Here is a 24,889-nt window from a genome sequence, read left to right on the forward strand (position 1 = left end):
AAGATGAATGAACAGACAGTAACACACACAGTGTGTATTTGTAACAGCCCTCCGCTTTATTGAAATACATCGGAGTCAGGTTAATATAATGAGTTCTCCACATAAGTGTGGCAGCCAGTTCCATACAATATTTTTTGTTTTGACCTTACACCTTAAATATTTTTTGTGCAAAAAAGAATCTACATCACCTGTAGTGGGTTATCCTCAGTAAAACGCCCAAACCGTTCAAAAAGGAGCAAGTAAAACAACAAACCGAAAACAAAAATGATTACATCTATAACATGCAAAACTGTACAAATTATTACAAAGCAATCCTAGAAAAAAAATGTGTGTAATATGATATGAAAGAGCAAAACAATATAGAAGGTACTGTAGATAAGACCTCACTGAAATGCAAAGGCGTTTGAATATATTTTCGTAGATTTTCTTCCACTTAAATGTTACCAATGTGGCACCACTCAGCCATCAAACCACCTGTCACCCCCTCACCCCTGAAACATTTCATCCTCTCCCCTGCCGTCTCCGCCCGGGCCGCATCCCTCACTCAACTCCTGACACCCAACCAGTCAAACAGGCTTCAAACACGCTCATCTAAAATCAGAAGAATTCATTGGTTCTGATATTTCCTGAGTTTCCCTTCTGCTCTCCTTAATTCTGAAATCAGTTTTTCTGTACAATATTGGCCAATATTAAAACACCTGGCTAAGACAGTTTCCTCTCCATCCATCCCCCCCACCCCTCAGCTAATACATTCTACAGATAATCTCCAGCAGGAACTAAGGAGAGTCGCTAGCTTTAAAAGTTTTCTACGATGTGGTCATTTGGAATAAAACCAGCTCAGAATCCTCGCTCTTAATACAAAAATTAGCATACATAAAGAAAAACACTTGGAATGGGTTGTTTAGAGCTACTTTGCATGTTTCAACAGGGGGGATCGGCAGGAATGACCACCAAGTACTTTTGTTTCCCTTTCTGACAAAGACAAGTGGAATATATAACGCAGCAGGACTCTGAAACCAGGACTGGAAACCGTCTGCAGCATCTTAATCACCAACAACACAACACATCCTCAGGTAAAGGTGTCTGTTCTTCAGATTGAAGGAGATGAACAGAGGTAACAGGTTTTTGGCTGTGAATGCCCTGCTCTGCAGCCAGAAGCCGCCATGCCATAAAAATGCCTTTCCACTCTGCCAGAGAAAAAGAAAAAAAAAAAAACGCCTGGAGACGAATTCAGAGCCACAGCTCTGCTTACTTTACACACAACTGGCAGCGCTGAGGTCATCTCGTCCAGACAAACAGAAACCCAAGTGCCGACTTTCTTGCAGCTTTTAAGTGTTTACATTCTTACTTTAGTGTTTTTTATTTTTTTTAAATCAGGAGCTCTTGCAAAAGTAGCCGTTAATGAACACATCATCAAAACATTCTTCAAAATAAGCAAAGGCTGTGAGAAAGACAAAACAAATGTCACAAAGTCTCCCTCTTTTGTCCATTTTTGGTTAAATCGAGCTTATCTCTCCAGGTGGAAGGACTGACCTCGTCCATCCAGCCAATGTTGAAAACACACAGAAAAGATCAGAGCCACTTCACCTCTGACAGTCGGAGGAGGAGCAGGATGAAGGCATCTGCTGCATAAAAACACCACCTTAGTCTGTGTGTGTGTGTGTGTGTGTGTAAACACATATGTGACAGGAGCGTAATGATAAATGCACGTGTTAACTCTACAGTACGGCCAGTAGTGTCGATCCATACGTGAGCGTATTCACTCAGACTAGGTGGGAAAACACACACACACACACGTGTCATACATACAATACAAAATAAACAAACCTAAAATGATTCGGTAAAAAAAAGTGGTTAAAAATGGCTTTTTATGTGTGAATACAACCCCAAATCACTCAAAACAAAAATACAAGTAAAAGAGGATTTTTTTCTTTCCCGTGTAGTTCTCTATAGTATTTTCCTTATCATATATTACTCTCTACTTTGAACTTATGTACATTATTGTGATGGGAGTTGGTCAGTTTTGCTTGTACAGCAAAGTGGAACGTCTACGCTACAATGGAGGTGACATGTTCCTGGCTGCCCCCGGATGATGTCACTTGCACTGAACCAATGAGGAGGAGAGTAGCACAAAAGATCCGCTGCTTTAGGCTTTTCGCTGATGGCCAAAATAAAAAGTATTATAAAGTCACTGCACTTAGTATCAGGAGCAAAATAAAAATTCTTTCCTTTCTTGCCTTTTTTTCTTTTAAATATCTGCAGCAACCAAAGAAAAAAGTAACCATGAGAAGTGAGGGGGGGGGGATTTTTAAACTCCACCCATCTGCTTCAGGCCATGAAGCAGGAAACCTCCCTTTCCTTGTCTAAAGATTGATAAATAAATTAAAATATTGTCCCCTGAAACCCATCTGGTCCTATGTACAAGTACAAATCATTTTCTCTTCTTCTTCTAGTGTTGCAATGTAAGTCTCTGACTCGGGGGGGGGGAGTAGTGTTGATAGCAAAAAAGAGCTAAGACGGCAGGCTGTCATTCTTATATCATGTCTGGATAAACACATGCACACACGCAGGTGCATTCAGCTTCTCTCAAACACACACACACACACACACTCTTGCACCCTCAAACATCAGCACCCACATGTACGCCATCACAAATTGATGATGCCTCAGAATTTCCCTCAAAGAGACAACAGAGACGTCTTTTTCTCAGTGTTTGTGCCCCATCATGGAAGAACGCTGAGAGAGAAACTGGGGTGGTAGTGGGACGAATGTTTATCAGGAGGTGCAGTTCTCTGGGCAGTGAGAGGGGTCTGGGGTGTGGAAGGAGGGGGGTATTCAGATGTGAGGCTGCAGTGGCGGAGGAAGAGGAGGAAGATGGAGTCCTGTGCTGTCGGTCGGTGGGTCGATGGAGTTGGATGGGCGAGAGGCCAGCTGGGGCTCATGTGTCCCAGCCCATCCGGTCTGTGCTCTCCAGGGACAGGGACTTAGTCTTGTGTGGTGAGGCTGGACTAGGAGGGCTGCTGAAGGTGGAGCTGTTGGAGGCTGTGGAGTGACGAGGAGAGTCCGAGTCCTGGAAGAGACAAATGGAAGAGAGTCGGAAAGAAAAGAAATAGAAGATAATTAGAGGTTTCCTTCCAAAAAATACATCAATCTACTAATCTGGAGCCTGTCTGAGGGCGATGCAGCTGCAACATTTAAAATGCTACACATGTATCATTGTTTCTCTCTGCTTATTAATGTGTGAACTCAGACTGAATCACGCTCCTCCCACCCCCAACTCATCTTCCACTATATTCCACATCATCAGCAGATGAACAGCTCAATTGACCAGAAATGATCAGCCGAAGGAAAACAAACATGCAGAAAGGGCAGATGATGAGGAGGGGGGGGTGGACTGTGTGGATCACACCTCATACTGTGCATACAGTATGACTCGCATCAGCCTTATCTGAAGAAAACACGTAAATGCTATGGGTGTGGAATTCATGATGGCTGCATCATTTTATAGCTCAGTGTTAATGTCAACCAACGTTTGGGCGACTGTAAAACAGACTGAAGCTACAGTCAATCACACATTTTGGATCTCCATGAGCTCTCTCACACACACTACTGCACTTCACAGGCCAATGTAGATGGGCAGCTGTTTTCTCTTCATTAGAGTAATATAAATCAGAGGGTGCCATTTTTAACTTACACTGTGCTTTTGTATATTTTTCACCATGAAACCCACCAAAGCAGCCTTAACGGGTCAGAAGCCACGTATACAAGTCCCACAAAAAGAGTCTCTTGTGGGCACTTTACAATCCCCTCCTAGATAATCAGATCAACTCATCTTAGAGGTTTTTTCAGAACAGTGTGTCAGGCTGAGGACATTCCACCATTCACCAGACATAATCACAGTGACACCTACTGGCATCAGGAAATAACATGTTTTACTCTGTGATACTGTAATGAAGAGAACACTGCCCAGCTACAACACTGTAAAAACAAATCATATTTATCAGTCATATGAGACACACATGTGCATCAGGATTCACTCAAACCATGCAGAACTGTGCTCAATCACCTAGTTTCCAACCAGTCTCACCTATAATTTTAAAGGATTTTCGTTACGGAAATTAACCACTGATCCCAGGGAAAGCCTGAAAACTGACTATAATTATATGTCCTCCTGGCCTAGTTGTGCTCTGAACTGGACACCTCCTGGTTAGAAACGTGGGTAAACCACCAGGGAGCAGTATAGAAGCAGACATGCTCTGTGATTGGCTGGGGTGGGCAGCGACGGGAAACAGCGTTGCACCATTCCATCAGCAACCAAAGCTCCCAATGAAGACCAGATGACAGACAGACTGATGGTGCAGCGGATGCTCTCAGTGAAAGATGCAACAAACCATCTGATACTGTTGGTGTGAAGGGGCTGAAATGGTGCAGCAATGGGGGGGGGGCAGCAGTTCAGTGTACACTGACAAGTGTCTGCTTGTAGATACTGTACTGACAACACTTGTGTTCTGCATGATGTGGGTGTGTATTCAGTGACACGGTGCTCTGAAATGTGTTTGTTGTAGCTGTAAACATTACCTTCATCTTACTAAGCAGGGTCCTTAAAGCCCTTTTCAGATCGGGGGTCTTCTCCGACGGTGAGACTGCCTGCCACTGCAGAGGAGAGTTATAGACTCAGCGCCCAGCCCACAGACAACATGCTGGGGTGGGAGGGAGGAGAGGGGGGGCAGGCAGGAAGCGCAGGACACAGCTGGGTTGAGGTGGAGGGAGGCAAGAAATGGAGTTGATGGCCTCCAGGCTTGTGGGCCATGAGGATGGAGAGCCACGGAGAGAATGGCAGGTGGTTTGAGGTTGGGTGTGTCGGAGTAGAAGATGCCCGTAACTGCACAAGCTACTGCGGCTACTATTTGTTTATGATCATTGTTGCACGGACTAGCATGAATCTAGTTAGATTTTAACTGTCAAAGGGATATTTTTGTGCATCTTTCTGAGGCAAACGCTCGTCTAACACAAACCTAAAAGCAAGTATTTCAGGAAGCCATTATGCCGGGAGAGCTACACGGATGGTGGGATGAGATCGCGGATGCTGGGATGTTTGTGACTGATGACAAAAAGGGAGTTTTCTGTTTTCAAAGGGGAACCAATGGGAACTATGTTCAAATGTATTTCATGTCTAGTTTCTACGTTCAAATGACAAGGGAACAATCATCATCACGATCATACAAAGCTGATGTTGGGTTGACATTTAATGTTCTCAAGTTTGCACCAATGGTTGGTAATGTCTGTTACCCCTGACCAGATTAATTTGTTACTGAAGATGTGATTCTTCAGATCCTTTAAGTCAACCGCACATGAAGCTGTATGTTTGGTTTCCACATATGCACTGACCTCTCTGTCGAACTGTGAGAGCGGAGCGTCGCCACAGTCCATTCCACCACCAGAGGAAAGGGAGCTTTCGGATGGAGACGTCATGGTCTGGCGTTTGGATCCGTAGCTTCCGCCTGACAGCTCCCTGCGCAGAGCGCTGCCATTCTGAGAGGACGAGCCTGAACAGAGCAGACAGGAGGAGTCGCTGAGAGGAAGCACTCAATATGATGCTATCTAATAAACTTTACTAAGGTGGCTGAGGTTACTTACGTATGCCCAGTCCGCTGCTGGCGCTCATGGACCGGCCCGGCTCGGCCCGGTTCTTGGTGATGGAAGGGATGCTGACTGAACCGCTGAATCCTGCACGAGTCTCCTGAACACGGACGTTCTGGTTTAAACCCACACGCAATACATGCACACAAACAAACGCACACAGGACAAAGTGCAGTGAAGGGCAGAGGAGTGAGAAGGGTGCACAGCAGCAAACACAACATGCTCAAACACAAATATGTGATCTGATGTGAGATTTTGGCCAAAAACACAAACATGCATGGATGAACATCAAACAGCTCAGGTCGTAGTGAATAAAGCGCACTAAGGGTGAAGGGTTCATGATGTGATTTGGTATTTCAGGTTCATTTACACTGAATTATTCTTTTGTTGGCATGCTGACATCGAAGTATAAAGTGTGTGTTTGTGTTTCGTGTGTGTGTACATAGACACTGCATACACTAATATGAGCGTGCATGCTTGAAACTGTACCATGGGTAGGTCTTTGAGGATTTGGATCCCGTCTCCTGGTCCCATGTGGGCCACATGGTTGAAATTGGTGGGATTGGAGATCAGCTGTTTCCTTATCTCTGGATCCCGCAGCATCTCTCTGAAATGACAAACACACACATGAGCAGAGCCACAGAAAGATTCTGTCAGAGTCAGATTAAGTGAAACTAATAATGCAGCCGGCTCCCCTGGCTCTCCTCCATTAAACAATAAAATAACTTTAAGTTGGTTAAATGTCCAGAACATGTTCAACTGTTTTTTTTCCTCTTTTTGTGCTGAATGCAGTGTACAGCTCCGCACACAGTGCTTCAGGTATGTTACCTCCTCTGCTGAAGCCGCTCTTCCTCAGGCACCCTAAAGGAGAAGCGTCTCTTGTTGTTCATGCTGCGCACCATCTGCTTCCTGCTGTTATCTGACGTCTCCGGGACGACCAGCTCATCACCTTCTAAAAGATCACAACAAAGCCGGAGGCATGTTAGACTGACAACTACAAAGCAGTACAAATTCACCATTGGTGGCTGAGAGTGACAAGAGTGAGAGCGGCAAACAAAGCAAACAAGAGGTTACAACACCAGCGGTTTAAGATTCCAGGTCCTGGAATGACAACTGTCAGTGTATACAGTATATCCTGCTGAGCTATTCTAAACAGCTATGACAATAGCATCCTTTGTCCTCAACACAAGAATTCATACCAGCCAACTTGTTTCTGAAGTAGATGAGGCGCACTGTTTCCAGACCGAGCAGGTTCAGAGAGCCATCAACATTCAGAGGTCGCACCTGTAGAAGAAGCAGAGGACGCCGTGATTAATAAATGTTAAATATTTCACACAGGCATTCACTCTGATCATTTTATTTATCTCTCTGATTTGGGGAATCCACCAGGTGGAGCCAAAGATGCCCCTGCACCACTGCTCAAACACCAACCTTCTTGAGAGGAATGGTCTGAATCCACTCCATGGTGTTGACATCAAACACATCAACAGCATTCTCACTGTACACTGACAGGTAGGGAGCGTTGTAACCTTAAGAAAAAGGAGAGATTTGGGTTATATGACACCATATGACACACAATGTATTATTTTAACACATCAACACAAAATGTCTGCACTCACAGGCAGCATTGGGAACAGCAGGCCACATCAGCTCCTGCTGCCTCGACCTGCGGCCCTGCGAGTCCACGTACACCCCCACAGAGCTGAAGCACAACAGCAGCTCTTTGCTGGAAATCTCCACAGCGCAGAGGGCATCCAGGTTCTGCTGAGGGATGAAGGCCAAGGTGTGGTCGTCAGGGTGGAGCAGACTGACTGGGGACATGTCACCATGGACGCTATGGAGATTTTCAGAAGTCAGAAATTCACTCAACATTACATGGACATTAAAACCAAAACAAAACAAACATGTCTACTGTATTTAGATACAAGAATAAACATACCTATAGCGCATGAAGCCGGACTGATAGCCCACATATAGACGCTCACTGAGCAGACCCATCCACTGAACCTGCCCTGGAGCCTGGAGCTCCCGAAGCCGGCGGTGACGCACTTTACTCTTATTCACCTGCAAGATCACAATGAAGTTTTTTTTTTTTAGCAAAGCATAAAATTGAGTGAGAAAAAAAAACAAAGCATTAGCTGGTGTGAGTTCTCTGACCTCGTAACATATGATTTGTCTCTTCATGGCTACACAGAGGCAGGTGAGCGAGCCGTTACGGACAGGGCCAGAGACAATAGTCTGACAGCCTTTTGTCTCGGCCAGCTTGTAGGACTCGGTCTCACGCCCATCCAGGGCCTGTGTGGGAAAGAGGCGGACGTGGTGGTTCCTGCCAGAGATAACCGCCAGCAGCTGCTCCTGGGGGATCAGGTCGATGTGATACACCTTTTTGTTGTCTCCCACCCGGATTATTTCTGAAGGAAGTCATATGAAGACAGTTCACAATTCCACTACTTTTATCAAGTCTGACAAGTCTAACATGATGATAATGAAGTAGATCTTACCATCTTTGGTGACGTGGACCACAAAAAGGCCTTCCTCGTTGCCCAGGGCGACACGCTCATGATCTGAAAGCAGAACAAATAAAGAGATGGACATTTCAATGCCAGTATGGGAACAGAAAAGGCTTCTGTACAAAATAAGTCAGCTCCTATTGTCAAAACATGGACATAATCACACTGCTGAGGCTGGAGGCTCTGTCTGATCTGATTAGGTACGAACAGACAAAATAGTTCGAATAAACAGGGAGCTACCTATTTTTGATATAATGACTGTACACAGACTGATGTCAAGATTAAGGTTGAGGACATATTTCTTGATCTGCAGTGACATATTTTCTTGAAGTTGTACCATTTTCGGTGTGTGTACTTTTTTCAAAAGTAAAATGTGAGTGCTGTATGCCGACCTATGATAGCAGCAGACTGTGTCGTCTTGATGAGGGGCAAAGTGCTGTCATAAGCCTCCTTGGGGACATAGACAAAGCGCTCCTTGAGCTTGTTCTTCTTGAGGATGCGGTGGAGCTCGTTGAGAAGGCCCACCCATTTGTTCCTCTCATAATCGCTGTCAGCCAGGATCAAGATGGAGGGTTTGTGACTGCTGGAGGGGGAGAGCTGGGACGCTGTCACCTAGGAAATGAGGGGGAAAGTATTCATCATATTTCACATTCAAAAGCAGTTCCTGAAAGTGATGCAGATGCTTTTTGAAGGAAAACAGTGACTCACTCTGAATATACAGGGAATGTCCTTGCGACTGGCATGGATGACATCAGAGGCCAAGACAGAACTGACTGAAAACTCTTCATCCCTGGATGACAGGACGAGACAGATCAGAGAATCAGGGCATTGCTTTTCCTTTTATAGGGCATCTTCAGTTTACAATACAAAGTATTTATAGGAGCTGTGAAGAGCCTGTGGTGCTTCTCTTACCTCATATCTATGACTTGGCTGACTGCTACACTCGGTTGTGTTGCTTTTCCTTCTCCAAGTTCGTACAGGAACAGTTTGAAGTCACAGACCACAGCCATTGCCCTCTGCCAGCCCTTCTTCACCCCGGTAGGTTTGGGCACCTACAACACAGGCGCAGTTTAGCAACAGAGCACCCATTTGTTATGTTTACCTCTGTGCAAGTGTGAATGGTGTATTTGTATTCACATTCCATTAGCAGCTCAGAGACCAGTGAGTGTCTCGAGGTTTCTGCATTCTTTCAAACTGACTTCACCAAGTCATTCTGTAGCCACTAACAGACTGAGGGTTTTCCTCAGTCCTGACTCACCCTGACATGCCCTTCATATGCTGTACCAATACCCCTCTGTGGATCGATGCCCAGCGGGCCCTTGGTCTGGTCCTGGGGCACAGGACACACAGCTGGAGCTTTGTCCGCACAGGTTACATGGCAGGAGAAATTACATACTGTAAAGAAAAAAAAGGAGACAGAGGGACAATTTTTTTTTTTTAAATTGCAAATGTTATCTTTGGGTTTCATGCATTTATTTTGACTGTAGCAGGAGGCAACATGAACAGAAATGATTAAAGTAGGAAAACAGAGTTTCCATTTCTTACCTTCACACGTACAACCTTGACGGATGAGCCCCACCATGAGGGAGGTGCACTGGTTACACTTAGTGGGTGTGGTAAATGTCTTCACTATAAACTGATGTGCTTTGGGCTGCAGAACAAGTGAGAGAATCAGAATTAGTGCTCTCATAACACGAGGCACAGGCTGTCAGTGAAACAGTTATTTGGTCTTACCTTAGGTGAGGAACGTCCAATGCTGCCATACCCTCCTGAGCGCATGGTGGGGGTCTGAACTGTCCGAGGCGGATGGTCTATCAACTGCATGACAGGACATAAAGCAGTGAGCTGTAGCACTCTACTTTAGTGAGTTTGTACAATAAATTAGCAACCAGTCTTGGTAAAACAGCCACCTAAGGAATTCATCAATAGATGATGGAGGAGGCAATAAAAGTCATTTCTTTTATTTATTAGGTGTAGGATGACCTCAAGACTAGTTTTTTTATGTTACAATCCTGAAATTATATATGCTCCTGATGTTGTTTACAAGCACTTCTTTCTGTTGTAAACACTATTTCAAAAATCCATCAGTCACAGTCAGGATGCAGGTATTTACTTGCTGCTAGATATTTTAAAGCAATCTGAGAACATTCCGAGTTCAATTCAGTTTAGAGTCTACAGGCCTGAGTGTGCTGCTCATCGTTGTACTGCTGGCTCTGTGCATTTCTCCATAATTTCATTACTTTCTATTCACAACGGGTGACCCACTTAACAATCTCAGCTTTGTGAGTTTGGGCTGAACGCACAATACAATAATGCAATAATTTTATTTGCATTCTTCCACGTCAGCCGTAGCTGCGGAGTGTTTCGCTGAGGATGCTAATACTAAGCTAAACAGCTATTCTTAACTAGCATCTCAGGAGAAGGGGAACTGTAGGGATTGTCTCACCTCTATGGGCTCCACATCACTAGCCATGGAAGGTGAACGTGAGCGGGACTTGAGGTGGGCCTTAGGGTCATCTTCCCGAGATGGAGTGTTAGAGGGGGTGAAGTTATCCATAGAGTCCACCTGAAGAGAGAGAGGCAGGGCAGAAGAGAGAGACAATTGGAGAGGTTAAAGTGGGAATGGTGAGGATGGGAGAGGTAGAAGAAGAAGGAGAAAGATGAAGATGACAATATGCAGCATCCAACAGAGCATAAAGCACCATAATACACACATGGAAAAGTTTCATAACTGAGCAGAAAGGAAACTCACCATAGCCCCGTGTCACAATGACCATGCTAAAACACTGAACACTATAAACACATGCACAGCCATTCACAGAGCTACACTGAAGAGTACGAAGAAACACACAGATACCAACACACACAACATACCAGTAAATAAAATCCAAACACAAATCCCTGTGACAACACAAATATCGAAAACCCAGCCATGCAATCAGAAAGCCACAGAAAATACATACACACACACACACACACACTATCAGTGTGATGAGACAGCACATTTAGAAAGGCTTGATAAGACCGCAGAGTGCAGTGATGGTGCTTACACGTCTGCCTTTGCTAGCTGGGCCAACGGATGGCGAGCGCTTCAGTGTGGCAGGAGGAGAGGCAGAGAGTGGCAGAGACACAGAGATGAGTGGATGTCAGAAAGGCTGACACAAATATTTAAACAGGCAGAGAGAGAGAGAGACATGAAAATGGTAGGCTGTATAATATTTGGCCTGTGATTACCAACCAATTGTGTTGGAAGCACTTTGAAGTTCAATATGGAGCCACATCAGGTGTAATTTTGGTTATCAACAGTTCAATTTATGTTCTAAATGATAAAATAATTTCCTTTAATGAAATCACAACTTTACTATCATGCTGAGGAGCAGGCACGCCTGGTTGGTAAGCACTGCCTGAGACTACTGTGTGTCCATCAGGGATGGATTGAGGGTAGAAAGTGTGGATGGATGATAATGGGAAAATGCACATTCTAAATAGGAAGTAGCAGCTTAGGAAAGTCAGTATGGAGTACAGTGTTCTGGCAGTGGATAAAAATGATGTGGTAAAGTGGTAGTTCTCATCAAGTCCTAGCACTAAAAAGCCAAAGTGGAGCCACTTGAATAGGCCACTAACCTACAATATGAGGCCTAGCAAACATATACATATAAGGGAACAAACTGAAAAAATGTCCACCTTGAAGACATAAGGGCCACTAATTGATATTTGTAGTTTTTTAATCAGTAAAAAAAGGAAAAACAGAAATCTGAAATTAAAGTCAAAGGTTTGAGAACATTAACCAAATAGTTTGATTATTTTTTGCATTGGTACTACAGAATATTTAATCTGCAGTGGAAACTCCTTTTTTAGATGTCAGGAAGACATTTTCTCAGAGGACCTAATCTTCCTCATGGTAACATTAATGCACAGGCACAGAACACACATACACATAACATCTACCACATCTACTACCATTGCTCTCATCTAGGATAAGTTCTCACAATCCTGCAGACACGTTGAGCTGAACCTAACCAAGATAAACTTACATCTTCCCAAAACTCAATTAAAGAAGATGAGGATGAAGAATAAGAGTCCTGGTGTAGCACAGAGTGAAGCGAGGAAAAACAACCAAAAATAAAGACAAATTAATGTGAACAAAAATAAGAAAAGAATGAAGGAAAACATGAACAAAACTGTTGTATGAGAGAGAGAGTATTTCAACGTTGGTCACTGTTTTTTTCAACAGGCAGATATCAGTGTGCTCACATGGACTGCATTCAAAAGTGGAGGTTTTTTTTCCTCTTAAATACTTACATCGAACTGGTCGAGTGCTGAGGTGGGGGCGTTGAGAAAAGCCAGGAAGGAATTCTGGGAATCCTGGTGCTTGACACCTATAGACACAGAACAAATAACACAACTGCAGTTAAGTACATGATATTAAAATATCAAAGGGTGACTTTTGGAACAAAATGAGTCACAGGACTGTTTCTAAGAACTGAGGGTGGGTTCATATGACCTCTGAAACAATGCATGTACATGGACATAGCACATGATTTTTTTTAAACACATGCCTAACCCGCTTTTACTGTGATAATCTCCACATAATAATAATAGTTCACATAATGCACAGAAGGAAAGTAACCGCTGTTATATTCACCCCGTCGTAACCGCAACTCATCCATCTCCTTCTTCAGCCGGTCGATCTCACCAAGGAGTTCCTGGTTTTTAATCTCCACCTCCTGCAGTTTACTGGAGGACCAGAGATGACAATGCATCAGATACTGTTCTGATGTACTGCACAGTACATGCGTGTATTTTATTAAAGTGCCTGTACCATTCTGTAGAGATACTGTTGGCCTTGACTTTGTTCAGTTCGTCCTGGATGCCCTGCTTGGCTCTGATCTCAGCATCCAGGGCCGACTGCAGCTCGAGACGTGCAGACATGTCCAGCTTGGCGAAACGTCGCATTTTCCACGGCATGTCCTGAAGCAGAGACAGAAACAGCCAAACGTTAGTGAATGACAATCACCAGTAAAAGCACGAGCAGAAGGGAGAAATGATAAAAAAAATCACCCAAAATATCAAAGTCAAACTACAGTTTTGTTTATTTTACACTTCAATGAGTGACTTTTCTAACAATAACAGTATTTTATTTAAATTGATAGCTTTATTGTAGAACAAAACTGTTTGCGTGTGTATTACACAACAATTCAGAACCTCAGCTATCAGCTGATATGATAACAGCAGCAAATACTTCAGGGTTTCCAGGCTAGCCAGCTGATGACAGATAACAGATATTCCCTCACTGTTTACATCACTTACTGGTGACTTAAGACATGGGAGTGTAGTTGGGAGTTTATCATCGACCTCTTAGCCTGAAAGATGTGTTGTTCTAGTTTCCTTTTCAAAAAAGTATGATGGGGAATTCTGCCACTGTGACTTTTCGAAGCCCTCACTAACATAACTGGTCAATACTAGTCAGACTAACAATAGAAACCAGACCACAATCTGTCCCTCATCTAATATTCAGGTGCATAAAACGGAGTTTGATTTTACCGTGGCTCTCGCTCCCAGGCTGGTGTTTCTCAGTCCTTCCAGCTCTTCTGTCATCTTAGTGGCCAGAGCCTGCAGGTAGCCCCGAGCATCCTTCTCGTCACTCACCCTGCAGAGGTGGACATGTATTTTAATTATGCTTATGTTTTCAGCATAAACAGTCACAGTCTTGACAAGTTATTTTTATCTTCCTTCCAACATCCTTCAGCAGGAAAAAAGAAGAACAAACACACATGTACATTATGTTAATACCACCGTTAAGACAAAATGACATCACTATGTGCTCTTCAGGTCCTATGACCCTTTGACACATATCAGAGAATTAACTACGCACACAAACGGATGCGGACACATTGCAGGTAGCTCTGGTATCACTAATCCCCAGCACTTAGGCAGAATCAACAGCAAGTGCTGAAAGCAAGAACTTCAGCCAACCCCAACACACACATCCTGCCAGAGCACTAAGCCAGTAAGTTGCATGCAATTTCCACATTCATATCATAGTAAGAGAATTACGTACAATATTTTCCCCACTCCTCCTGTTTCCTCATTTACCTCCTGCAATAGCAGACTGCTGCCACCAGGGTGCAACAGTGGTCACTAAAAACTGTTACATTGGAACTTAACATTCCAGACTCAACATTTGTAAGTGCATGTTTGGAATGTGTTTATGCCTGCATTAGTGTGTATTTCTGAGTCTGGATAGCTGCATTGTGTGTGTGTGTGTGTGTGTGTGGTATGTGCGCTATGTAAAGACTTCAGTCCAGTCCAACAGAGGGAGGCCTAGCAGCTGGCGAGGTGTCAGCTGCAATGGGAAGTGATCTGAGAGGAAGGGAGGGTCAAGTAGCTGTAAGATACTCTGAGCCATGTGAGAAATGCTGTCGTTATACTGTAAGGAGGAGACCGATATGTTACATGTCTGGGTGTTTGTGCTGAATATAGTGGTCTTTCAGTTTGTTCTATACTATTCGCAGGAGAGTATATGCCTCAGCAAGCAAGTATGGGACATTTGAGAAGGTTACTGTGTGTGTGTGTGTGTGTGTGTCGTACCACTGGATGATTTCTGTGATCTGCGCCTCCCAGTGAGCCACGCTCTCCTTTTTATCAGCCAGCTCCCTCATCTCATCTTCCAGCTGTCGGTGAGAGACGCTCAACTTCTCAAACATGCTGGTCAGCTGATGGAGTAACCATGTTACACAGACACACACAGAGAACACATTAAACATAATAATATAAAGTGTAATATCATAAAACTGTCCTGAGAAACCTGACACATGGTAAACGGACTGACATATATATTACATTTGAACACTGTGTAATGAGTCTAACAGCTTCTGTTATGGCTGTGAGGCTGCTCAGCTTTGAACATGATGACTGTGTCAGTATAAACACATGCAAAACTAATCATTACATTGATGAAGACGGACTTTGTGATTCAGTTCCCAGATGCTCCACCAATGCACTGCTGAGGAGGTGGATGTGTTCACATTAGGTGAAGGGCTATTTGTCTGAATACATGGTGAAATCATAGCAAGTCTCAAACTGCCCTGTTGTTTCTTTAAGTGCCTCACTTTGTGGGCACATTTTTGGTTCCTAGCATCTTGTGATGACTGTGATGTAATGAGCAAGCCGAGACAGTGATTTAATATTGTTGTGCAAGTTCCCATCCCAAAGCTGGTTTCCAACAATGCCAATGACTTAAAATAATTTGTGCATGGTGGAAAGGCATTTAAACCACATAAACACAAATATGTTCATATACTTATTTGTCATGTACTCTAATTCTTTAAGCCATTGAATCATACATTTATGTGACAGTATAAGACTTCTAAAGGTGATAAGTAAATCAAAATAAAAACAATAAGCATCATAAGAGCTTTGTCCTGCACATTGTGATTTTGCTGAGGTCCAGATTGTGTATCTGCCGAGAACGGCTCGTAAGTACAAGACTGAGATTTCCCCAAATACTCGTGTGCGTAACATGCTCTGAAAACCTAACCTAAGAGTGTGACAGTGTAATCTGTGGTGGAATGCATTATCTCATTTATCTAAGCGACTATCAGGTCAGCCTGACCACTGCTGAATGTGTGAGGTCATGGACAGATTTACTTCAGTGAAATGCTTTTAGCATCTCACTTTGTTATTACAGATTATGTGGCATTAAAAAAAAAGACAACATATATTTTTGGGGACTTTTAAAATCACGATGCCAAAACAGTTCAAGCATGCTATGCTATGATGCTAACTAAAGTCCTCTAACAGTGGTGTACTGCAGAATATTTTCATAACTTTTGCAGGTTAAAGATCTTATTATTAGACATAATCTAAAGGAAAAATTCAACTGGCTGATGCCAACTTTTAAAATATGTTAATTATGTAAACCTAATAATGTTTGTTTATTTCTAAACATGCCAACTCTCTCCTAATTTAAGCTGAGTATTTATTTTAAGGAACAATACATATTATTTACCTTGTGAAAATGTTAGCCAAAAGGATCATTTCCCTTTGCTTGATGTTTTCAAATACAATAATAAAACTGTCTACAGTGTGAATTAAGCTTCAGAGGTTGGCTTGCTCACGCTCTCTAACTGAAAACACACAAAAAGGCATTAGAATTGAAGATGGAGTGGTTTGATTCAGAGACTGAGCAAACAGTGTTGAAATGCGGTGCCTCTTTTGAAAGATAAGACTAGTCAAACAAAAATATTTTCACACACTACAAAATGTACTGAAGAGCTAAGACTAGCATACAGACAGATCTAATCCATCCTTTAAAATTCTACAATTAAAAAATATATAATTTTTCAGTGCAAACAATAACGGATCAGAACATCCAATAACTACAGCGATAAGAGCTTAAACAGCAGCCACATCCATATTCTGCCCGTTTCATCGAAACATTTTCTATTTTATCAGTTGCAGACTTTAAAAACAACACTCTCACATTTTATTCCATATGTCAAAATGTCTCCACTTATTAGACATTGTTTAAATTCGGGGCCTTTTTGAACGTCTAAGAGCCATTTCCAAAGTCAACACAGAGCGTTCCAGAGAGTCATTCCATCTGACTGTGTAGGAGGCTACAGGGTGTTTTGATGGGGGATATTGAACAGTGATTTCTTTGGCATTAGCTGAGGAGAGAGGGGGCGTAGGGAGGAATGTGATGAAAGGGCTTGAGCTGCACCAGAGGGGTTACCTGGGGTTAAAGAATTGTGGCTTTTCTGAGCGCCGTGTGTGTGTGTGTGTGTGTGTGTGTTAGAGATCAGATCGCTGAAAGCTGAAAAAGCAAAGCCTGATGTTTTTTAGGGGTGTGTTCACCATTGATTTTAGTTTCATTCATGTGTGTTTACACACAACATGAACAGATCATGTACCTTATCCAGTTCACTGGACAGCTTCTTGTTTTCTTCGGTGAGCAGGACTCTTTCCCTCTCGTACTTCTGCTTGCACTCAGTCATGAACTCCTCACGCTCGCTTTGGCTGAAAGACAAACATATACACAGGTTAAGAAATATTATATGAACTAATAAACCTTCATATTCAAACCCAGGCTTTACTTCTGTCTTTGTCATTTTAAAATGATTTCAGAGCCTCCAAACTATTACAGTTGTCTCCCTCACAAAGCCTGGTCTTTTCTCAAACCTTTGTTCTCCTGTGGGCCTCACACACTTCACATCCGACATCACAGACTTGATACTAAGACCAGGTACGTTTTGTTCAGCCTAAACACATTAATGCAGATAGAATCTGATACAGCAGCATGTTTAAAAATGAATTAGAAAGCAGTGAGAATAATATGTCAGTAACACCAGGCAGGAAGGTTAGGCTGCGGGGTACAAAAACAAAGCTCTAAAGCTTTCTCCACAAAAACAAGATTTTATTAAATTTTGATTAAACCAGTGGTTCTCAAAGTGGGATCAGGTGCCCCCTGAGTACCAAGGGGGAGCGGGGGGTCTGCAGTAGAAAAATAAGTTCTCTACATTTCTAGATATATTATACCAGAATCTTTTTAACCAGTTCAACCTCAGCTGCCCACATTCAGAAACACAGTGTTGTACAAAAACTGTTTACACATGCACAAGAACAACTGAAGTAAACATGAAAGCTTTGCTGGGGTATTAGCTTCCGTAAGGGGGTCTGTCTGCCATCTTGGTTTTCCTCCCTGAACCTCAAACAGCTTCTAACAGGTGTTACTGTTAGGCAGAAAATGAGTCCAACACATGCTGAAGATATTTAGCGTCACTGTTTGCCCCTCTTGAGTCAATAATGGCTTCCTGTTTGCACTGATACCAATTCAGACAGGCAGCATCAGTGCTTCTGATGAAATATCCCAGTTTTAAGTGGAGACTTGATTATATTTTCTCGTATGACGCAAGGACCATGGGAAAGTTGAAAGCCAGACAAATCTGTTTTTACAGTTTCTGGCCTTGATAAACGATGCAGTTCCAACATTTTTAAAGAAAACATCTATTTAAAAACCTGCTGAGAGCCACAAGTTTAATTTTCTAATTGTAAGGCATCCTTAACATACACTTTGTGTATTGATTAAAGTCTTATTGTGATAATCTATATCCCATTTCTGAGTAGAATTTTATTTATTAACATTTCTTTGACTCTCATGGTATGAAAAACGAGTATGTTAAAGTAAGGATGATAACACCGTCATTTAATAAGTCAATGTCTCGTCTGAAAAGTGGATATCCTCCTTATGATGATTTCTTGACATTTGTACATCTTATCTATGAGGTCACGTGTAGTCAACTCTAGCTGGCTGAAGGTAACAACACTCTCAAATAGCTAAATGTAAAATACCACATCACATTTGCTACCACATGTATACCAGACGGGGGATTAATATGTTTAATCAGCAGTATTTACCTCACAGAATCATCACTGAAAAAGAAAAGGCATCTATATTAATATTGGCGGCAATATTCTGCTCTAGAAAAGAGGTCTTGATCAGAAAAACATCAAATTATGTTTATAAAATGTTCAGAAAATGAAAAGCTGAAGAAATACCCCTGACGGCGAGTCTTATCCAGTTTGTCTTTATGCATCAGGATCTCTCTCTGCAGGTTGAGGTGTTGGCTCTCAGCGTCTCGCAGCTCTTTGCGCAGGGTCTTTAGTTCTGTGCTGTGCTGCGCCTCCCTGCGCGCCAGCTCCTCCTCATACAGGAGCGTTTTCTTCTCCATTTCTCCCCGTAAGCGCCCCACCTCCTGGGTCTGGTCGGCTGAGCCCGGGGCGGCAGAAGATCCGGCCTGCTTCAACTGGATATGAAAAAAAAGGCAAATATGTTGTTTTGGGAAGACCCACAACAACTGAAACCCTGTAGAATGACATGTTTGTGTTTACACTTACCTTAAGGCCCTCCAGCTCCTCCTCCAGTTGTCTGCTATACTGCTCATTACGCTCTCTCAGCTTCTTCTCTTTCTGAGCCTCTGCTGCCTGTTCCTCCACCTGTGCCTCCGCCTGACACAAACACACTCCAGTGACTGGATGCAAAGCATCATATTCAACATACTTTACAGATGACTCAGTAAATCTACACAAAAACAATGTTTCAAATCTATTTTTATTTGATAATGTGACCTTATGCTAGCAAATCAATCCACACAAACACCTTAAAAGGATTGAAAGTAAAATAAGGTCACAGAACATTGTTTCCGCAGAGACAATACGGTCATACTAGTTTGAACTGTGCACCAACCAGTGAACGTAGACAGAACAGGGAGTTCTAGCAACCACAGGGAGTCTACTCTACCTCCTTCTTGGCCCTCTCGGCCTTTCGCACCTCAAGGCGGAGAGCCTCAACCTTCTGACTGTGGCTCTCCATCTCATCCTCCTTGTCACGCAACTGGCGAGCAAGGCGCTGCTTTGCTGACCTGTGTGCACAGTTCACACACACATTAGTTACAACTTAAGTAAAGCATAGCTAAGCAGGTGAAATTAAAGAAAGTTGCATAGAAGGACTTGTACCTGAGGTCTGTGAGTCTCTCGTTGAGCTCAGAAAACTCCTGCATGGCCAGTTTTCTCTGGCTGTGGGCTTCCTTCAGGTCTTTTGACAGAGATTTCAACTTTTCACTGGTATCCACAAGTTCCTGACCAGAACAGAGAAATAAACAAATTATGATTAATTTGATCACCTTCAAAAACAATAAATACTGGTTACAACTTGTCTCCATCCAAACCCCTCATCCCACACTGGTTGTACCTTCTGCAGATCGTCCCTCTCCTGTGTAACGCCTTTCATCTGTTTCTCCAGAGTCTTGATCTGTTTCGATGAGTCCTCCAAGTCTCTTCGAGCCAACGTCACATCCTCCAGCTGCTTTTCCAGCTGGCCTGAGTCTGACACAAAAATTCAAAGAAAAACATCAGCATGAAGCATCCACTGTAAAGTGTACAAAATAATAGTGTTTCAATATAACTTTACTGAACTAAAATATGAAGGAATATAAAGTCCTGACCAGCAATCTGCTTCTTGAGAATGTCAATCTCGCTCTTTAGGCTCCTGATCTCCACCTCCTTGTTAGCACCGAGGGGAGCCTCGCCTGTGGGGTGCTGCAGTGCCTGAACCGTCTGTGTCGACTCTGTCAGGTCAGGGAAAAGAATGACTGGCTTTTTAATTTTATTTAATTTATGTAATTGAGTTTATTTTGATCTGACTTGTATGTGGGGAGAAAATGCCAGATAAAAATGTGATTTAAACATTAACAGATGAATATGTCATTTTTATTGTTGTCTCCTTTATTTTCTGTGCATGTACACTATGTGCTGGAACACATAACATTTCAGCAGCCTCACCTTGCAGCTTGCGGCTCAGCTCTGTTTTCTCCTGCTCCAATCGGCGGATCCTCCTCTCATAAGCCTCAGTGGCCAAGCTTTCCTCCAAACTGCGCTTTACATCCAGGTCCAGGTGGTCCTTCCCTGCCTTACCAGGCTCTACTGCAAGCTGCCGCAGGCATCCCCGGTCAGATATGGTGCTACAGGGGAGATGAACAAGGAAAAGGTAGTTAGCATGAAGAGAAATGTAGACATGAAACCAGTGACAAAATTACATAAACAATGTGCAGAGTTGGAATATTTAATGGGTGATAAAAAAAATACAGTAGGACACGACAGAGCAAGAGCAGGGGAGATAAACCACAAAAAAAGAAGTGGATGACAGAGATAGAGATGAAAGATGAGAAGATGTTGAGTCATGGAAGAGCAAGAGAAACAGATGGGGAGTATGAGATGGAAAGGGAGACAGGGTGGGGCAAAAAGGAAAGAAAGGAAGGAAATGGCCATTATCACTGAGCCTTGGAGAGATAAGCAAGTAACTGCTGGATTTGCTGCTTTCTCACGAGCAGCACTTCAGTGTGAGGATCTACACCAAGTCATGAACAGCACCTTATTAGGGAGGGGAGAGCTAATTTAACACTCCTACGCTTCTTTAGATAAGAGAAATTGAAACACTATGCAGGGAGGGGGTTTTGCATGGATGTCTGTCTGTTCAAAATGACTAATTATATATGAAGTCAACTAATGACAAGGTGTCATTTCTCATCTCTATTCTTATCCATTTCTCTCGCTTGGATAAATCTTACTTCTGCTCACTGGATATAATGTGCTTCCATTTCATTTCATCCACTGACAATCACTGTCAGGACAATGAGCTTGACAAAGGACTTCCCAAAAAAGACAGTAATTAACTAAAGTACACAACTAAATTAGGCAGTGGTTAAATAATTATGATATATTACAGTGAAGAGGCAGACAGAAGACATATGATACACTTTTTTCCATCTGCTTACCATTTGCTTGTATAGGTGAAACCCACAAAGGGCAGGTGGTGGCCAGAGAAAGCAGTGTGAGAAGGAGGGGGCATAGTCTCCTGAAAAGAGTTTTTCACACATAAGTGACAGTGTTATAATACAATTTAGTCAGACAATAATATTATAGCATTTCTCTGCTGATCCCTAAACGAACCACCTACCGAATTCTTTAGACAATCATCATCCACGTCAAAGTTGGAGGTATCTGTGGGACTGCTGACCTCTGGGATGTAGGGAGCCTCACATGTACGAATGTTGACCCACTGAATGCCTGAGGACAGACAGCAGTGCATGATGATTAACAATCACACAAAAAGTCTATGATCTCTGACCGGTGGACATTACCAGTGTCCGTGGATTCTATGATACACAAGTATGCTGTGGTTTTTTGCATAAATAATGACACACATATGCATTAAAACAGCATACTAAAGAAGATAAAATGTTATTTTTCCACTGCAGAAACTTTGGGCCTACATGAATGATCTAAACTGTAGCCCTGTCAGTCATTCTGTCTGGATCCACTGAACACACAAAGCCATTTTATACTTAAAAATCTCTCTAGACATCGTTGGTGCAGCGATGAAGTTATAAAACTGCAGAGCCCGTGTGGGGTCATTCTCAGTTTTCCTTCCTATCTCTTCTTCCATCATATTCCGCTGTTCTGTGTTTTGCTAGTTGTCTTTGCCTTTTTGGGACACAGAGATGTTGAGCATAACCTGTACTGACTTACACACAGAAGTACCCGTCCTGTGATAGTACTTCTTTCTCCCCTAAAAAGAAGTCCCACAGGGGAAGTTCCAAGGTATAAACCACCCTACAATAAGTACCTGCAGTAGAAAAGCACCTATAGCAAAGACAAACTTGTAGCATGTACCAGCGAAAAATGGGTGCTGCTTGAAGTCCTCAATGCCATTCTGGCCTAATCTGTGTTCTCGACTGCAAATGAGCCGGCGAATCAGATCCTTTGCGTCCTCTGACACATCTGTGATCTGCTGTGGGAACTGGAATCGCTCCTGTGTAAAAAGAGAGCAGAGCTGTGAGCGTGTGTGTTCAAAGGTAAGGTTAAATTTGTTAATGTTAAAGGTTTAAATTCCAGAGGCTCACCTTGTGGTTCATGATCTTCCCGTAGGTTTCCACCAGGGATTCTGCATAGAAAGGGGTCTCGCCATACAGCATTTCATACATGCAGACACCCAGGGACCACCAGTCGCACTCAGGTCCATACTTGCCCTTCCCATCTTCCATAGCCTGGAGGATTTCTGGGGAAATGTAATCTGGAGTTCCCACCGCAACAGAGGACTGGACCTAAACAATGATTAGGAAAATTAAAAATTAAAAATTAGCCATGAGACCAAAAACAAGTCCAAAATATCAGTGTGTTCATCCTGCAGTAAAAAGTGTGATGATCATGATGACAGACTGGAGTCCTGGAAACACACAAGATAAATACCACCACTCCAGCAATAGCAAACAACCAAACAAAGAGCGTATTGATTTTTCAGACCCCTACTAAAGAACCAATTCTCCTGTCTACACTGTCAGAGCTCTGTTTGGACTTATTTCAAAGCTATTTTGAGAATACACATGCAGAGATAATGTAGAAAAAATAGGAACCTTTGGATGTCTGTCATGATTAATTAGTTCCACAGTAGAAGAAAAAAAGCAGATGTTGGAATCCACATCTATCATATGTTGCCATTATATCTCCATCACATTTAGGTAAATAAATAAACAGACTTTTATCCAATAGTTTCAGTCTATTGATTTAATTTTTCATAAAGCCCCATTAATACTTATTTGCTCATCCACTTTATCCTGCTATTTTTCCTTTATGTAACACCTAAGGGGATTTTTTTTCTCTCTCTCTCTCTCTCTGAGAATTGTCTGAATCACAAACTGCAGGCATAGCCAAGCAGCTGAACCACACACTCCTCCTGGGAGACCCTTGGGGGTTGAGAAGGAGGTCAGTAAAGCTCTGGTATGTTTGCTTTGGACCAAATGAGGCATCAGCAGAAGTGTGGTAAAAACTTACCGTCCCATCCTCCATGAGTTTGAGGCAGGAGCCGAAATCAGCCAGGCGGATGTGGCCATTCATATCCAACAGAATGTTGTCGGGCTTAATGTCCCTAAAAGATGAAAGAGGTGGACAGAGGGAGGAAAAAGAAGGAAAACATTAACAAAGCATTTCTATGAAGAAAACACATTCATATAAATAAAGCAACACCTACAAGAAAAACACACACATAAAAGCCTGATCTGTTATTCTGCTGCAACTTGCCATTGACCGTCATCCAATTAAATTACATAACCTGGGGAAATTTGCCTATCCTAACCTGCTTCAGAAATATTTGTAAGTCAATTAGAGGTAATTTATCTCATTTATCAGCAATGTGACAACTTTCAATTGACCAAGAGAAAGAATAAATACTGAAAACAGTTGGGAATTGTGTTCTGGAATAAGCTCAACAGAAAGTGTGTGTGTGTGCAAGACACAGCTTCAAAACACACACACAAACATGCCCTCTGTTAAAAGAAATATGCAGCACACAACATACTCCCACTTGCTGAAAAAAGACTGTGTGTCCAAAGCAGACACACTCCCTTATCCCTTTTTCTTCAACAATATTTGTTTGAACAGAGACAGGCAGAGTGAGGGGGGTTACTGACAGCACATTCTTTTACAGATGTGGCCACTGTAGGTTTTCTTCTCCCCCTGCATCTGTTCCACATTACTACTGCTGATGATGTGCTTACATTACACATACACACAGAGGCTTGATTCAACTTCAATTAATTGCTACATTAAAGCAGGGGTTTTTGTATGTTAGCAACAGCTGGACCCTTTAACTCTGCACCACAGAAAGACCCAGGGAATTTACTAACCACAGACAAATGATTACTTATGTTAATCTGAGATTAAACTGCAAAAAAATGGCCTCATCAAATGTACAATTTTGCCAATCAGTTTCCTCAGTAAAATGTAACTGCTTCTGTCACATTTTTGTACTTCCAATTAATTATTCAACTGTGAGCAACACTGGTGTCTTGATAATAAAGGGACTGAGGTGCAGGAGGTCAAACAGGTGGTCACTGACAGGTGGTTTGCGGTGGTGCTATTGTCTTACATGGCAACCTAAACGTTCTACTCTTTGAGGCCCAGCTTGCTGCTTCGAGGAATTCCAGTAATAATACAAGTCATATGCTTCGGTTTCAGCCGTGACCTTACAGAAACTGTGTGCAATATTGTTCATTATGTGTGTAGTAGTTTAAAATAAAGCCGCCAGTGACCGCTGGTGTGGACTGGTATGAAACCAGAGACGTCACTGTATCCCACCATTATGGTTAAATATAGAGTCTGTCCTTGTCTGACCATTCCAGTGA

The 24,889-nt window shown here is 42.7% G+C and overlaps 1 protein-coding gene across 4 annotated transcripts in view; it reads right to left on the reverse strand.

Moving 5' to 3' along the window:
• Window positions 1-33: 33 nt before the first annotated feature.
• Window positions 34-24,889, reverse strand: part of cdc42bpab (CDC42 binding protein kinase alpha (DMPK-like) b) — a 61,197-nt gene continuing 36,341 nt past the window's right edge. Inside the window, exons 6-43 of one of the 4 annotated variants that reach the window (XM_028398200.1) lie at window positions 23,541-23,634; window positions 22,613-22,813; window positions 22,383-22,521; window positions 21,667-21,776; window positions 21,485-21,564; window positions 20,493-20,671; window positions 20,156-20,278; window positions 19,903-20,036; window positions 19,668-19,789; window positions 19,453-19,573; window positions 19,050-19,160; window positions 18,711-18,958; window positions 17,066-17,171; window positions 14,742-14,866; window positions 13,695-13,800; window positions 12,973-13,121; window positions 12,796-12,887; window positions 12,453-12,529; window positions 11,201-11,239; window positions 10,597-10,716; window positions 9,885-9,968; window positions 9,696-9,801; window positions 9,409-9,545; window positions 9,063-9,202; window positions 8,859-8,940; window positions 8,543-8,762; window positions 8,142-8,204; window positions 7,798-8,051; window positions 7,580-7,704; window positions 7,260-7,474; window positions 7,072-7,169; window positions 6,840-6,924; window positions 6,469-6,592; window positions 6,130-6,247; window positions 5,638-5,740; window positions 5,389-5,546; window positions 4,579-4,653; window positions 34-3,070 (exon numbers count right to left, since the gene is read on the reverse strand). In XM_028398200.1, coding sequence (XP_028254001.1) covers window positions 2,939-3,070; window positions 4,579-4,653; window positions 5,389-5,546; window positions 5,638-5,740; window positions 6,130-6,247; window positions 6,469-6,592; window positions 6,840-6,924; window positions 7,072-7,169; window positions 7,260-7,474; window positions 7,580-7,704; window positions 7,798-8,051; window positions 8,142-8,204; window positions 8,543-8,762; window positions 8,859-8,940; window positions 9,063-9,202; window positions 9,409-9,545; window positions 9,696-9,801; window positions 9,885-9,968; window positions 10,597-10,716; window positions 11,201-11,239; window positions 12,453-12,529; window positions 12,796-12,887; window positions 12,973-13,121; window positions 13,695-13,800; window positions 14,742-14,866; window positions 17,066-17,171; window positions 18,711-18,958; window positions 19,050-19,160; window positions 19,453-19,573; window positions 19,668-19,789; window positions 19,903-20,036; window positions 20,156-20,278; window positions 20,493-20,671; window positions 21,485-21,564; window positions 21,667-21,776; window positions 22,383-22,521; window positions 22,613-22,813; window positions 23,541-23,634 — 4,795 coding nt within the window. In that variant the 3' untranslated portion in view covers window positions 34-2,938. Of the gene's footprint in view, window positions 3,071-4,578; window positions 4,654-5,388; window positions 5,547-5,637; window positions 5,756-6,129; window positions 6,248-6,468; window positions 6,593-6,839; window positions 6,925-7,071; window positions 7,170-7,259; window positions 7,475-7,579; window positions 7,705-7,797; window positions 8,052-8,141; window positions 8,205-8,542; window positions 8,763-8,858; window positions 8,941-9,062; window positions 9,203-9,408; window positions 9,546-9,695; window positions 9,802-9,884; window positions 9,969-10,596; window positions 10,717-11,200; window positions 11,240-12,452; window positions 12,530-12,795; window positions 12,888-12,972; window positions 13,122-13,694; window positions 13,801-14,741; window positions 14,867-17,065; window positions 17,172-18,710; window positions 18,959-19,049; window positions 19,161-19,452; window positions 19,574-19,667; window positions 19,790-19,902; window positions 20,037-20,155; window positions 20,279-20,492; window positions 20,672-21,484; window positions 21,565-21,666; window positions 21,777-22,382; window positions 22,522-22,612; window positions 22,814-23,540; window positions 23,635-24,889 lie in introns of all 4 variants that reach the window. The other 3 variants (XM_028398199.1, XM_028398201.1, XM_028398202.1) reach the window with 3 other exon arrangements.

The sequence above is a fragment of the Parambassis ranga genome, chromosome 24 (genome assembly GCF_900634625.1).
Source record: "Parambassis ranga chromosome 24, fParRan2.1, whole genome shotgun sequence".
NCBI lineage: Eukaryota > Metazoa > Chordata > Actinopteri > Ambassidae > Parambassis > Parambassis ranga.